Source organism: Hemicordylus capensis, chromosome 1 (assembly GCF_027244095.1).
Source record: "Hemicordylus capensis ecotype Gifberg chromosome 1, rHemCap1.1.pri, whole genome shotgun sequence".
NCBI lineage: Eukaryota > Metazoa > Chordata > Lepidosauria > Squamata > Cordylidae > Hemicordylus > Hemicordylus capensis.
In genome coordinates, this window is record NC_069657.1 from 307764850 (window position 1) to 307780491 (window position 15642).

At 41.9% G+C, this 15642-nt stretch overlaps 1 protein-coding gene across 4 annotated transcripts in view; it reads right to left on the reverse strand.

Annotated features, from left to right (window-relative positions):
• COL12A1 (collagen type XII alpha 1 chain) overlaps window positions 1-15642 on the reverse strand; it is a 159390-nt gene that overhangs the window by 135076 nt on the left and 8672 nt on the right. For all 4 annotated transcript variants that reach the window (XM_053286902.1, XM_053286901.1, XM_053286904.1 and 1 more), the window contains exons 7-11: window positions 13206-13496; window positions 11111-11713; window positions 9562-9834; window positions 8122-8394; window positions 6862-7134 (exon numbers count right to left, since the gene is read on the reverse strand). In XM_053286902.1, the coding sequence (XP_053142877.1) occupies window positions 6862-7134; window positions 8122-8394; window positions 9562-9834; window positions 11111-11713; window positions 13206-13496 (1713 nt within the window). The remainder of the gene's footprint in view (window positions 1-6861; window positions 7135-8121; window positions 8395-9561; window positions 9835-11110; window positions 11714-13205; window positions 13497-15642) is intronic.

The following is a 15642-nucleotide window of genomic DNA, read 5'->3' on the forward strand; positions in this document are numbered from 1 at the left end:
GTCAGGCTGAGGGAGGGGTGGGCGGAGCTGAGCATACAGTCAGCCAATCACATGGTGGAGTAGGAGGAAGGGGTGCTGCCTGACACACTTCTCCCTCCCCTCCTGGAAAGGGAGCAAGTGAATCTCCCTCACTGCAAGAGAGTCAGGGAAGTGGGAGGGTTCTGTGTACCCTATGTACCCCTTACAAAGCTTCAAAGTACTGCCAGGAGTTCAAGTACCTTTGGGTGAAAACCCCTAAACTAGTGGTATTTAATTTGAACAGCTTTATCAGCTTCTGATAAAGCTGATAATAAAAGCTTCTGATAAAGCTTATTTAATTATCAGTACATCCCAGAAAACATAATATGATTGGGCTGGAAAACAAAGTTATATTGTAGCTAGGGAAGGTAGCTGAAGAACACAAAGAAAGACACATGAGATCTCTCAGATCACAGGGTAAATAGATGGTGATTTGAGGAGATGTGTGATGCATGATTTCGTGGAGTTCGTGCAAGAATCAAAAATCATCTTCTGCAACAGGAATAACTCCTACAAAGGTATGCCCTCCAGTATGCTTCCAGTAGTGATGACCAACGAGATTTCCATGTGGGAGGGGATAAGATGTATAGATATGTAGGTAGGTAAGTAAATACCAAGCTAGTTAGATAGTGATTTTCTCACACAGCAGCATCTAGGCAGTATTGTACCATAGAGTTCATCAGTATTTCCTAACCTTTTTCATCCTGGGGCATAACTTACATTTTAAAAAGTGGAGACACACTGCAACCCCTTCAGAGAAATGGTGTGAGTGAGTGTGTGAGTGAGTGAGTGAGAGAGAGAGTGTGAGTGAGAGAGTGTGAGTGTGAGTGTGTGTGTGTGTGAGAGAGAGAGAGAGAGAGAATGGCGAAGCTGTCATACGACATCTATGCTTCCTCCCTCCCCCAGCCTTTCATCCCTCCTAGACTCATCCCTCATGTCCCTCCTGGAGCATAGAGGACCTAAACTCCCCACTTTTGGAGCTCATTTGAACAAGTCAGCATGGTACACCAACCAGTGAGCCAGCATGGCACACCAGGGGTGTAGCTATAATTGAGCGGATGGGTTCAAAGAACCCGGGGCCCCAGCTCCAGAGGGCCCAGCTCTACCCCTCCCTATTTTCTTCATTATCTCCCTCACTCCGAGAGGCTCCTATGGAGAGGGGTGAACACGGGCCCCATCTCCCTTAACTACTGCGGCACACCAATGGCACACTGGTTGGGAAAGGCTGGATTGGATGATATTCCAAGCAGCCACCTCAAGTTTTCTCCAGTTCACACATAAAATTCTATTCTGCTAACAACTAAGGTTCAATAATCCACAAAGTCTTAAAATGAGAACAGCCAACCAACTGATTTAAAAAATAAATAAAAGCATGCAAAGCATCAGTCTCTTCACCCGAACATGAGTTAGGTCACAGGGTGCAGATAAATAACTGGATCCACAGAAACATTTGTGGCAAAGATTTAACAAATGTGAATTCAATGCCATTTTCAAAGGACTTCTCTCGATTATTTTCAAGACTAGATTGCCAAAAAGCAATGTATTTATTATAAGCTCTTTTATTGTGGTTACTTTTTAATATATCATTACCAGAGACACAGATGTTCCTGAGGAATAATCATATGGGATATGAAATACAATGAGGGCCAGTTCCCCCCTCCATAAATGGCAGCCCCGCTGACTGTGCATCTGAAACTCATACCATTTGCTTCATCAATATTACTCACATAATTTCTCATGACTATGTGAAGAAAAAAATTGGTTCTTTGTGACAATGCATCCCATTCTTACTTATATTCCCAAAGTATTTTCTGCCTTCCGCCCCTTGTTCTTTCAAGTCTATCTTATAATTCTCTTCCATTACACACAATAAGCCTACAGTTCTTTCATCCCACCCGCAGAAGCCAGCTTGTTCTAAGAGTATTCAGGATGGGCTGAGGCTAGAACTTGCCCTATTTCTGTGCTAATTGTAATCGTGATCAGTTTAGAATGTCGCCTTATCTCCTCTGGCAATGTTGTTTAAAAATCATTTTTAGTACTCAGTCAGCTTTCTGCTTCTCTTTCCTCATAAAGTAATCCAGGTCATGTCAGAATGAAAGCTTCACAAGAGCTCAAAAAATTCAGCTGCAGCATGTTTGTGAAATTTTCTTATCCATTTCAAAAACAAACACATTCCAGAGGATGAATGTTTTGTAAACTATGCACAGAAATGGCAGAATTCATTACCTCTGTCACTGAAAGAGACAGACTGGATTTCCAAGTTGAGGGACATTTTGATCATGGATAGGTTATAATGCAACAAATCAGAACTAAATTTGGAGAACAGAGGAAACTGACCGCACCTGATCACATACTTAGAGTCTGACCAAATATCATAGAATAAAAAATAAATAGTCCAAAATAATCCTATTAAGCATAGGTATAGAACAAGATAATGAAAGGAAGTGGGGAGGAGAGAGAAAGTTTTGAATAGTGTTATAAATCTTTATTACAGTATCTATAAAAATAAATACATATGTAATAAAGGAAGATATTACAGGCTCATATGCAGAAGAAGGAAGCACCAGCACGAAGCACTGGTACTTGGAAGGCACTGCTAGTGCATTCCAGACTAACACTGCACACAAATTTGGCGGGGCGGGGGGGTGCAATGTCCACAGATCTCCTTTGCCACAGAGGTGCTTCTTGAAACTCAAAAGTAGGTCACTGAGAGCTGTGCAAGCTCAGGGACCTACTTCTGGGCTACAGGGAGCAGGCATGCCCTCTCTCCTGCTGTGGCTCACCTGCAACTGGTATTTAGCGGATTCTTGTCTCTGAGGCTGGAGGTGGCCTATAGTCACCAGACAAGTAGCCACTGATAGACCTGCCCTCCATGAATTTGTCTGAGCCCCTATTAAAGCCATCCAAGCTAATTGCCATCACCACATCCCATGGCAGAGAATTTCACAGATTAATTATGTGCTGTGTGAAAAAGTAGGGATTCAGTCCTCCTCCTCCCAAAACCAGCTTCTTGAAAAGTCACCCCCAAGGGTTAGGGACTCTCCAACTCAGTTAAAAGCTGCTGCCAGAATAGGATCCCAGAATCTGAATGGATTACTCATAAATAGGGCATTGGGTTATTTGTTTATTAGTCTTATTGGTACAGGGCAAAAAGGATTATCTGGCTTATCTCTCTCTATCTGTTCCAGCTCTTGTAAGGTCTTTTAATATGCTGGAGCCAATGAGAAGTAGTGTTAGGAAAGGACAAGCAACAGGGAGGTACTAATCAGCTCCTCTGAGAAAGACGGGAGACGGGGGCATATGCTTGTTCAGGAAAGAGAATAAACATTGGGACTTATAGTTCAAGTAACAGAGAGACCTGTGGCTCCCTATGCGACATGCTCTCTCAAGAACTACACATCCCAGACTGTACTCATTCCTGCCAGCAGTTTCTGAGCACAGGCAAGAGGGGAGCCAAGCACCACAATAATTAGGGGCATTTTGGTCAGCGGGCCAGTCAGAGGCAGTGCTGCCGACAGGATGCGCAGGCCCTCGAATATATGTGAGCAAATGAGCCAGGCCTCAGTTTTCCAGAGCACATAGAAGGGCTAGTTCTAGATCCAGGGAGAGGAAATAGTGTCTAAAGGACATTGTCACTTCTCATGCATATACATAAATTCCCTATTGCCATGTCTGGTTCTATAGAGCTTACACAAAGGAATCTAGAGACGCTAAAGGACACCAATCAATCCTCCAGCTTTTCCCAAACAGGTGTCTTTTGTAGAAGGGAAGAGAAGAGGGTCCATTTTACAAGTTTGTTCTGGGCCCAAATAAATTATGCTGAAACAACTGGCAACCTGAGTCCAATATTTCCAAAAGTGCTTATGCAAACGTTAGGCCTTAGGCTGTCCACACTCATGGTGAGTCTGACACTATCACATCATGGACTGACCATTAGGAAAGATACCCATTGAGAAAGGAGACCACCCAGTCCTAGTACTGCTGCTCCTGATACAATGCAGACACTAATACCATGACAGTAACCAGTTATCAAACCCATCCCGCAATGTATGCTGTGCAGACTGATTAATCTCTCCAGTCAGAGTGCTTAATAAAGACATCACATTCTTTTCTGTAACCAACCCATCAGATACACGCAGAATTCATGCCATTTGTGAAATGCGACTTCTAGAAAGGAAATCTTGTTTGTAATGAAACAACTCCTTTTGATGCAGGGCTCCCTGCAACTGGAGTGGGGACATAGAGAGGGGCAGGATATTTCACATGATCCCTAACTGAAGGTCAGTTATCCATTTGTCTAACTCAGGGCTGCACACATTTGACCCTCCTGGAGATGTTGAACTAAAATCCCATCACCCCTGACAACAGTGATCCCCCACACTTGGTGACTGTGGATGATGAGCCTTGCAGTCCAACAAGAGCTGGAGGGCCCAAGTTGGGCAGCCCTGCTGTTGAGGAATCCCCTCCTCAAAATGCTTGAAGAATGATAGGATGCTGCTGGAATAAGCCAACGTTCTTCACACCTGGCCACATTTACACAGACAAAGATTTTATTCATAAAAGCATTGCATGCAGTGCCTTGCTCTTTCTGGCTCATGTTCTCTCTGTTCTAGTGAAGATAGATTTGCTTCTTTATATCTTATAACTAGTCAATTTCGAAACTATAAGGTAGTTCACACCAGCAGCCCTACCCAGGCCTGCATAGCCATAACCGGATAGGGCTGCTCATGGGGAGCACCAGAACTGGTCCCAATCCTGGCTAGGGATGTGTGCAAAGGTTCGATTCTGAACCTGCTCAACATTGAACCAGTTCAGTTCAATGGTTCAATATTGGACCAACCCACCCCGGCCTGTTCGGGGGGGGGCCTCTAAGTTTTTTTTTTAAAAAAAAAAATATTTACTTTAGAAATATAGCTTGTTGCCACCACTCTGGGGGGCTTCTCCAAGACTGTGGAGGGGTCTCCAGAGGTCCCCCCTCTCCTCACCAGCCTCCGTTAATGTCCAAATTGACCAATTTGAGTGGTCTTCAACCTGTTCTGGGCCTGCCTTCCGTTGTGGCAACCATTTTGGAGGCCCAGTAGGGAGGTCCATTGGGCATGCATGGTAGCCTCCAAAATGGCCACTGCAATGGAGTGCAGGCCAGAACCGGACCAAAGACCGCCTGAACCGGGCAATTTGGATGTTAATGGAGGCTGGCAGGGGAGGGGGAACCTCTGGAGACCCCTCTCCCATGGCCTTGGTGAAGCCCCCCCAGAGCAGCGGAGGTGAGTTATATCTCAAAAAAAGAAATTGTTTTAATCGCGAACCTCCCTGAACCTGAACCGAACCACCAAAATCGAAAATGCAGGCAGTCCAGTTTGAGTATGATTCGGACTAGACCCGAACTGGGCAACCTGATTTTCTGCACACCCCTAATCCTGACACTCTTCACCGGGGTAGCCCGGGGTTTTTTACCCAGGCAAATAGTGAGGTGGAAGGGCGCAAGCACACTCTTCTACCCGACTCCCTGGTTGTGCTAATGCACAGGCTGCCTGCAACCAGAGCATCCACAAATCCAGGTGGCAAGAGCTTCCAGAAGCGGGGGAATACCCCAATGTACTGCACTCCTGGTGTAGTGCATTGTGGGATGTCATAGGACTTCTTCCTATGGATCCCAGCTCTGCCTTTCAGTGCAGCGCCACTCATGTGCTGTGTGAGCGGCAGAGCTGTAAGGGGAAGGGAAATTGTGCGCCAGTAGGCAGGGAGGAGCCTGCCTCCCCACCCACCCTCCCCAGCGAGGTGATGTGAACAACCTTTATATCTAAAATAGTGAATATAGAACCTAGGTTCTAATCTGAATAGCTGAGAAGCTCATTATCTTTCATCCTAATATGACTAAGTGTTAGTACAATTACACAGTTCATTTTAGTGTGGCTCACCATTTAGGATTCAGGTTTTCAGGATACTAATTATATCAGCAATGCCATACACAGCATTATCATTATTTGGAATGTACTTTTAAAAACAATTCACTGTTTTCATCACAATCAGTTACAAAGCTGATATTTGACTTTGCACACAGCGCCCATGAATCAGACCATGAACCCTGGACTGGTTTATATAACTAGACATTATGTTGTCTGGATAGTGCATAAGCAAACAATCAAGCAATCAAGCAATGAAGATTAAGACGCAAAGCAAATTTTAAAGTAGTAGGGTTTTGTTGTTGTTTCAGATCCCTCCATTCAGAATGCTTAATAAATACATCATATTCTTTTCACCCTTAGCACCTTCTGGGAATTGAAAATAAAGCAAAACAAAAACCCTTTTCCAGTTTACTCTGATATATGAATAATGTGACAGAACTATATAAAAAATTTAACAGTGATCTTACACCAAAATAATAACCATACAACCAGCATATCAGGGAGGTGGGGTTGTGGAAGGATCTGGCATCCCAGTGTTTTGTTGGGGTAAACACAGAGATGCAGTGTCTGACTGCTATCCTCACTGGCCATATAACATCCTCTTTGAGAAGGGGCTGAGACTGGAACAGTGGGGCGGGCAAAAGGTCTTTAGTAATAACAATGGCCAACATGATGTGCAATTCTGATGTCTCCTTTAGAACTTGTGGCACTGCAAGCAGCACTGATGTAGGAAACTGGCACTAGCGCTACCAGTGTTACCACAGGTTGTTCCAATATGCAATGCAAATAAATATGGTAACACGGGTAGCACTACCAGTGGTTACCTACAGCAGCACTGCTACTTCCAGAGGTAGCAATGGTGCTGCCAGTTCTAAAGGAGATGTTAGAACTGCACATCAATGTTGGCAAATAATTAGTGAAATTCAGCTGTTTTTACCTTCAAGAGTGGTTCCTTGTCCAGAAAGAGCATCCCCTGCTCCCGATGCATACAGGGCAGTCACAGATAAATCATATCTCGTTCCTGGCTCCAAGTCTCTGAGTACTGTGGTGGTGGTATCTCCACTTAAGGTTACTTCTTTAGTTTCACCTCCTGACACTGGTGTATATGTTACAAGATATCTCTGTACTTTGCCAGGTGCTGACCTCCAAGATAATTTCAGTGACGATGTTGTAGGATCGGAAACTCTCAGGTCTCTTGGTCTTCCCAGAACTGCATGTGATTAAAAAAACCATTAGAAATATATAGAGGACTTTCTTGAAAGAAGACTTTGATATATTTACAGTAACTGTGAAATATCTATAATGTAAACTTGTAACCAGAAACAATTAGCATTTAGAAATGTAATCAATGGATAGAACACAGTATTTAAATATGAACCATGAAGCCAGGAGAACAGCCTTCTAAAGTCATCTGAAAGCTGGAGATTGCCATATTGGTTGAGAGGAGGAATAAAAAGTATCATTTTGGGAAGAGTTGGCCCTTGATATGAAATGTGAGGGATACTAAGAAATATTCGGTCTGAAGATTAATTGCAGACAAAAGTCTTATGTTTTGCTGCAGTAGTACTTATAGCTAGACACCTCTCTTTTAGTGTGTGTTGTCTTAGAACCACTTCACACAATTAAGCTTTTGCATGTGATACATGCTGCCAACACTTGTTTGCAGCCCCATTTTTCACAAAGACAACTACACCAAGATGAATCCAGCTAGATTTGCCACAGCTTCCCACCACATTTAAACATGGCGTTAACACATCTTTGCTGTGGCTTCATGTATGAAGATTAGGGATGTGCACAAGCCAAGGTTCATGGACTGGTTTGGTGTGAAACCGGTTCAGACAAGGTCCAGACCAGTTTGGCGCCACAGGGAGGGGTGCAGAGAGTGGGATCTTTTTTAATGCAGCTTCCTGTTGCAGCAGTGCTTCTCCCAAGTACTCACATGAGATGCCAGCACTGATGCCATGTAGGTGCTGGCGCCAGGCACGGGTACTGGGGACAAGCGTCGCTGCAGCAGGAAGCAGAGAGCAGGTAAGGACTTGCTCTCCTTTTATTTAAAGATCCTGCTCATCACTCCCCACCCTATGGCACCAAAAGAGTTTGGTGCTGAACCAGGGCACAAACCTTGGTTCATGCACATCCCTAATGAAAATGCCCTTTCTTGTCTTTTGATCTAACAAGCATTACGTTGACCACCTACCTTCCTCAGTTTTCCCATGACCACTAAGTGGCTTTCCAGGCCCAGACTGGTACTCAGCAGTAACAGAGACTTCATATCTTGTATCTGGTTTCAGATTCTGTAACGTGGTTGCTCTTTCATTTGCTGGGACAGTTACTTGTCTTCTCTCTCCACCAGTAACTGGCCTATATGCAAGCCTATATCTGAGAACACTCCCTGGAGCTGGTGACCATCCAACCTTAAAACTATCTGTTGTTTCATCGCTTATTCTTAAGTTTCGTGGTGATCCCTTGACTAGAAAACAAACAAAACAAACCATAAATGCAAGTCATTTTATTGTGGATAGTTCATTTCTTAGTAAAACTAAATAAATTATACCTTATAATGGAACTAAGATACTAAGTGTCAACACATACTAGAAATATTCATTTGAGACTTTATATCATCTAATAAAGAACAGGGCTATTACTATCCACTTTATACTTGGATAGTATTATAGATGGTAGAATATTATTATAAATGGAAACAAGTGGAGAAATTGTATGAAGAACTTTGTCCAATGATAAGCACTTTCAAAACCTCAGTCAGGCAATAAGACACAACTCATTTCTAACCAAAGTATCAGTATAAGGAATTAGGGGAAAATGCAGTTTATCTTGAAACTGGCTATTTAATCCATGTGAAATGCTGAAGAATTGTATTCACTGAGGCTACCGATACCATCAGTTCAGCATATTGCATAGCATCTTTCCCAGTGGCTTGTGTTTTGTTATAGAGGGTGAACCCTGTTGGAACAGGGAACCATTTTCTCATTCCTTTTGTTTTGTAAACCAGTTCTGAATGCTTTGTTGTTGGAAAGTGATTTATAAATATATAACTATTCTAAATTAAATAATAATATGAAGTTATTTTGAAATGCATAGGTCTTGTCAGTTCAGAAATGAAAAGCTGGTTTACAAAATGAGGATTCCTCAATTGTCCCAAGAGGCCCACATGAGAAAGGTTTTATATATACAATAAGATCTGCAATGATATGCCACAGTCTTCTTACTGATCACTTGGAAGTAGTCTTTTTAATGCATATTATATATTTGGACAAATATTCTTACTTCAGAGAAGCACTATCTTTAACATACAACACAGGAGAAATCCAATATTTAGAAATTAATGCTGCAGTCCCCACTCTTGTCCAGAAGGCAATGCAAGAGGCTAGTGCCATTTCCTCATTTACAGGTTCATTGGTTTGGACTCCTCATATGCAGTTCTTTCTAGCTCTAATTTGAGTACATTTCAGGCCTGGTGAACTGGTAACCATGATAACTTGGTTGCTGCCCAAGTCTGGGTTTTTTGTGGGGGGTTTTGGCTTTTGGCCACAACCACATCATCATGGCAACACATGTATCAGGCCTCCATCTTGGTTTTCAAAAGGGTGGAACATAATCAGAGCAATAGAAGTGATACCTTCTAAGGTTGTTTCTTCTGACTCCAGGGGAGGACCATCTTCTTCTTCATATTCCGCAATCACACTGACAGCATATGTAGTTTTAGGTAGTAAATTAGTAAGAACTGTGTTAGTAACTGGAGCTGGTACAGAAACCAACAATTCTTCTCCACCAGTAGCCACTTTATACTTAACAAGGTATGACAGAACACCAGCTCCTGCTGGAGACCAGTTAGCTTTGAAACTGTTAGAAGTCACTTCTGAAAACCTCAGATCTCTTGCAGGTAAGAGAGCTGTTGAAAATAAAAATCTTGTGAGCAAGAAAATTTTCCAGAAATTGGTGGGGGTGGGGAGTACTGTATGCACAGTCATGTCTATATTACCAGACTAACTTAAACATAGATGAAAGTAATCTCAAAACTTATAACAGACCAGAAATTCCAGGAAAAGGAAGCTGGTTTTAATCAGCTTGAAAAGCTACCATCAGTTGGATGGTAAAGCTGAGAATTTCTCTCACATGCTTCATGAATACTGAACCACCACAATATCATGCTGCCCTGCCATTATTGAGAAACTATGCCAGATTAATGCTAGCACAGTTTCAGTCAATGCCAAAAAACCCCAGAAGGAAAAGTAGTAAAAGTAACTCATAGGACAACCACAAGCATTCTCTTGTGTCATCATTCTTATGTTCTGCATTGACGAGAAAATTTGACTCCTCCACAAAATTGTAATCTTAGATTATTAATTATTATTGGGGGATATAAATTGTTTAAGAAGCCCAAAGCAGTCAAGTTATCTGAATAATGTCTAACACCAGATAAAATCTGGAGTGTCTTGGAACAGGTTCTTCACACGCTAAATAGCTAACCCAAGCTAATGCAAAGGAGATTGGTGAGGAAATTTGCCCTGACTGGGACACCTGAAAACATGTAGGGAATTAACTGAATAAACATAAACATTCCAGACATGGAATGCAGAAACCATTTCTTCACTTTGGCTGGCATCCAGACAAACAAACCATGGGTGGGTGCTACGTGTTCCAGAATAAGGCAGCAGCAATGCACATGCAGAGGGACAAATTGTGATGACTTCCTCTTCCCCCAGAAGCACTTTGCACTACCCAAAAATATGTCCCTGAGGGCTTCATGACTCTCAAAGACATATTTACACATGGCAGAAAGAGCTTCTAGGGGAACATATATCTCACTCACACACACACACACACACACACCCCAACACACACACCCCCCAATGCTGTGTTCAGCAGCACTGGCACTTCTCACATAGCACTGACACTTTGTTAATCTAAGTTCATTAAAAACAATGTCAGTCCTTGTTTTTAACAAAGCAAGAAAGTATAATATTGTGAGGGAGGGAGGGATTTTGTGCTAAAACTAAAAATGCTACAGGTTCTGTGAGAGCTGGTGTAGCACTGTGGCAAAGGGTCCAATTAGACATGACAGGGGCAGCCACAATATTTGTTCCACCACAAATTGAATTAATGGGAGGAAAATTGCAACATCCACTTCCCAAGCATTTCTATATGGCATGAACTAGAGTACTTACATTTCTTCTTAATCTCTTTGAGTTCCTGTTCGATTCGTAAGCAGACAGACTGTGTAAGCTCAAATGATATTCTCTGAAAAGCATCAAAATCTTCCACTGTGTAAACGTGGGTTTCTGCGGGCGGTGTAGCAATTGCTTCCAGCTCTGTCCTTACAGCATCCTTAACACCAACTGCAAATATTTCTACCTCTGAATCTCTCAGCTTTATGGCAGGATCTTTAAAAGCATCTGATGATTTCCCATCAGTAATAAGAATCATAACCCGTGGGACATTTGGTCTTGCACCTTTGCTTGTAACAAAGACTTTTTCTCTTACATAGGTCATTGCTTTGCCTGTGTTTGTAGATCCACCTCTGTAGGGGAAGGTGTTAATAGCCTGAATTATTTCTTCAATTCTGTTGTATCTGTTCAAAGGAAACTCCGTATAAGGATCCCTGCTATACTGGACAAGGCTTATTTGTACTTTTTCAGGTGAAATTTCAAAGCTTTTAACCAACACTTCCAAAAATGCTCTCACTTTCACAAAATTGGCAATGCCAATACTGTAGGAGCCATCAACCAAAAGCACAATGTCAGCTTTTACATCCACACCTTGGGCACATTCTGTAAGGAAACACAATAGTAATACTTAGCACTTCTACAGCACTTCAGAGTATTCACATCTTCATTATCAGTCCCATATTGTAGAAGTGCTGAGGCTGAGAGATAGGAGCTTGTCTGATCCATTAATAGAAAAGAAAGATGAGATTTTGAACCAGAGAAATCCCAGTTCACAGCTCAGCCTTTATGCCACACTAGCTCTCTACAAAGTATCTTCTACTAAATGCAAATCAAGTTGCTATAGCTTTTCCAAAATATAAAATGTTGCTCTTCTAAATTTGTCCGCAAAAACTATTTCCCCAGATTATGGTATTTTACTAAACCAACAATTCAGGGGTTTATCATTTATAAGAGCCCTGCTGGAGCAGGCCAAAGGCTCATGTAGTCCAGCATCCTGTTTCCAATCATGGCCAGCCAGATGCATCAAGGAAGTCCACAAGCAAGGGACTTCCCCTTCCCCATTGCTGAGGGCCAGCAATCAGTGTATGAACCAGGTCATAGAGTTCAGATACATTCCTTCTTTTATTACCATAAACATTGTATTTATAATAGAATACCACCTAACCCATTTAACACCATTTTAATATACTCCTATTAAAAAGTTACATTATCTTCTTTCTGTGACTCTGATATAATTGTCAGCTTAATTTTTAATTTTAATTTTTTACATTTTATATCCCACTTTTTCTCCAAAGAGCCCAGTACTACATACTTAGGTTTCTCCTCACAACAACCCTGTGAAGTAGGTTAGGCTGAGAGAGAAGTGACTGGCTCAGAGTCACCCAGCTAGTATCATGGCTGAATGGGGATTTGAACCCAGGTCTCCCCGGTCCTAGTCCAGCACTCTAGCCACTACACCATGATCAGTTCTCCTACTGTGTGGATACTTTCTTGATAAGATATACATGACACATGGCATACACTCCTTTGACTGTTAACTGTAATGTAAAATAGCAATAGCAATAGCACTTACATTTATATACCGCTCTATAGCTGGGAGCTCTCTAAGCGGTTTACAATGATTTAGCATATTGCCCCCCAACATTCTGGGTACTCATTTTACCAACCTCGGAAGGATGGAAGGCTGAGTCAACCTTGAGCCCCTGGTCAGGATCGAACTTGTAACCTTCTGGTTACAGGGAGGCAGTTTTACCACTGCGCCACCAGGGGCTCTAAAAGATTAGGTCTTCATTTTTCTTTCCTTTTAGCTATACCTTTCAGATAAAGCCATAGAAAAGCTTTGGATCTTTTAATGCTTGTGTTAGGATTAAGAGACCCAAAAACATTTCCTGACATCTAAAAGACTAAAAACTAAGAACTAAGACTAAAACACTAAAAGAACTAAGACTAAGACTAAGACTAAAGACTAAAAGCTAAAAACTAAGAAAATTAACAATCACTCTTTTACATCTACTTATCTTTTCTTGGTAGCAATTTACTTTGGTATAATTCAACATCAATGTGTAATAGTTGATTTCACCAGCCAATGACTTACCCACTTTAACTTTTACTGGTTGTGTTTTTTCCATTATAGTCACTGGCTCACTGGGAGTCAGTCCTTTCATTGCATACACATTAATTTGGTACTCTGTGTCTGAAGAAAGGTCTTTTACATTGAAAGCAGTAGTCTGAGGTCCTACACTTAATGAGTATTGTTTGGCACCAGGTATCATTGGAACGAGGTCAACCTTGTAGCCAGTGATATCACTAGGAGATGGATACCAAGTGATTCTAATAGATCTTGATGATACTTGCGTTGCTACAAGGTTTGAGGGAGGCTCTATAGCTGAAAAATTAAAAGCAAAATGTAGTTATAAACATGTTTCAAGGGTGAGGAGATTTTCACCCAATTTTTAGAACAGATATAGGTGCATTTTTCACAAACCTTCCAGATTTAGGTATTCAGGCAAATAAATTACACAAAAATGGACACAGAAGTTTTTTCACCCAGTCAGTTTTTCTAAGCCATACTAACCTGTGACATCATCATCATATACTCTAAAGGAATGAAGAAATGTGGGTAGAATTCTACATGTGTTTACTTCCCTGCTCATGTATGATACAGTGAGGCTATTCTCACGATGGGGGGAAAACAATTTGCCCCTACTGTGAGAACCACCGGGCTCACAGGCAAGCCCAGTGGTTCTCTGGCCTGCCGACGTAGCCCTCCCCTTAACCCAGGTTAGCGGAGCAAGAGCTCCACTAACCCAGGTTTTCTGATCATGGGCCGCCAGGAGACCCTCCCCCACTGGGAGGAGACCCCCATGAGGAGACCCCCATTGGGAGGCTCAAACAAGCCTCCCGGTCCTGGGGTCTCCCCAGGATGCCTCACATACTCTCACAGGGCATCCTGTGACTTCCAGGGGTCAGACAGCCCCTGATCCCTGCCGCCCCAACCAGTTCCGTGACAGAGCCAGTCATTGTGTGGGCAGCCGATCGGCCGTCCAGGGACAGCTCAGAGATCATCTGCGGGGAGGTTTAAGTTAACCCGCTCTCCCCGCAGACCCATTGGAAGCTCTTCTCACTGATTGTGAGAAGAGCTTCAAAGATTTCAAAGGTAGTGAAAAAGAGATATGGTAAGTGTTGCAGGCTTTCACTCATTATATTGCCATGCTAAATGTAAACTAAAGGAATATACCCTCAGCCACTGGTACTTCCAGATAATTAAGTGCTTCACCATCAAGTATTTTTTCCTAAAGAACTGAAGAGCTGGAAGTAAATTACATAAGTCTTGGAGAGAAATAAAAACATCACTTTGGCAATCAGATATTGTTCTGCTTTGAGTCCACGCAGATTTTCTCAAAATGCCAGTATATGATATTTTACTGCCTGAAACAGAGCGCCAAATAGTACTACCTTCCTCCCCCCTCCTCCTTTCTTTCTATTAAAAATCACACCACCACTACCTCCCTTCTTTCACATTTCTCCCCTTTCCTTCTTTTTCTGTTTAATCATCTTCCTTCCTGGATATCTGCTTAGGGGAGCTAACATGAAATTCAAGATATCCATTTATTTTTCCCTCTGCACATGTACAAAGATGCTAAGTAAGTTCACTTACCAGTGAATGTGTAAGTAAATGTGACAAATGACCCCAGATCTACTGCCTGAGACAGCCTACTTAACCCTCATTCGTGGTAGGTTAAGCCCTGCATTTTCTATTATGTGGTATTTATTGGTCAATACAGAGACCAGAATCCAAAGAATGACACAGCTGTGTACCCAAGCAGGATATTTTTATCTATCTATCTATCTATCTATCTATCAGACTTGTCTTGTCTACTGCCCCAAACTTATGTTTCTGGACAGTTTACAAGAAGTCAAAACACAAGTTAAAAGAGAGAAATAAAAACCTAAAAACAATTTAAAACACAGTTAAATTAAAAAGCTTGGGTGATAAGATAAATCTTTAGGGACTTATTTAAAGTTGTCAGAGATGGAAAGGCACCTATCTCAACTGTTAGAGAGTTGTAATTCTCTCTAACAGTTAGTCTCCCACACCACATGGCACTGGCAAACCACTTTTGAAAATGAATAAAGTTACCAGAGCAGCTTTTAGTGTGGCAAGATAATCTGCTCTTAAAATGAAAATCTTGCCAGATATGTGTAAGCCCTTGGGAACACCTAAAGAAGCTCCTTGGATGCAAGCCAGAAATGACATCCTTTCTTAAAAAAAAACAAAAACCCTGTCATCATGGTTATTGGATATCTACCAGGAGTGTCTCTCAATTAGATAAATGTTAGTTAATTGATTGATTAACCAGTTATTCTTTATTATATATTTGCATGTCTATTTGCATATGAATAAATAATTGTAAAGAAAAGAAACATAATTTCTTTGTGTACATATATATCACAGCAGGTGCCATCTTAGAAGAGCATCTGTCTTACACTGAACACAAAGAGGCTTTCCACGTGAGCAGAGCCTTACTGGG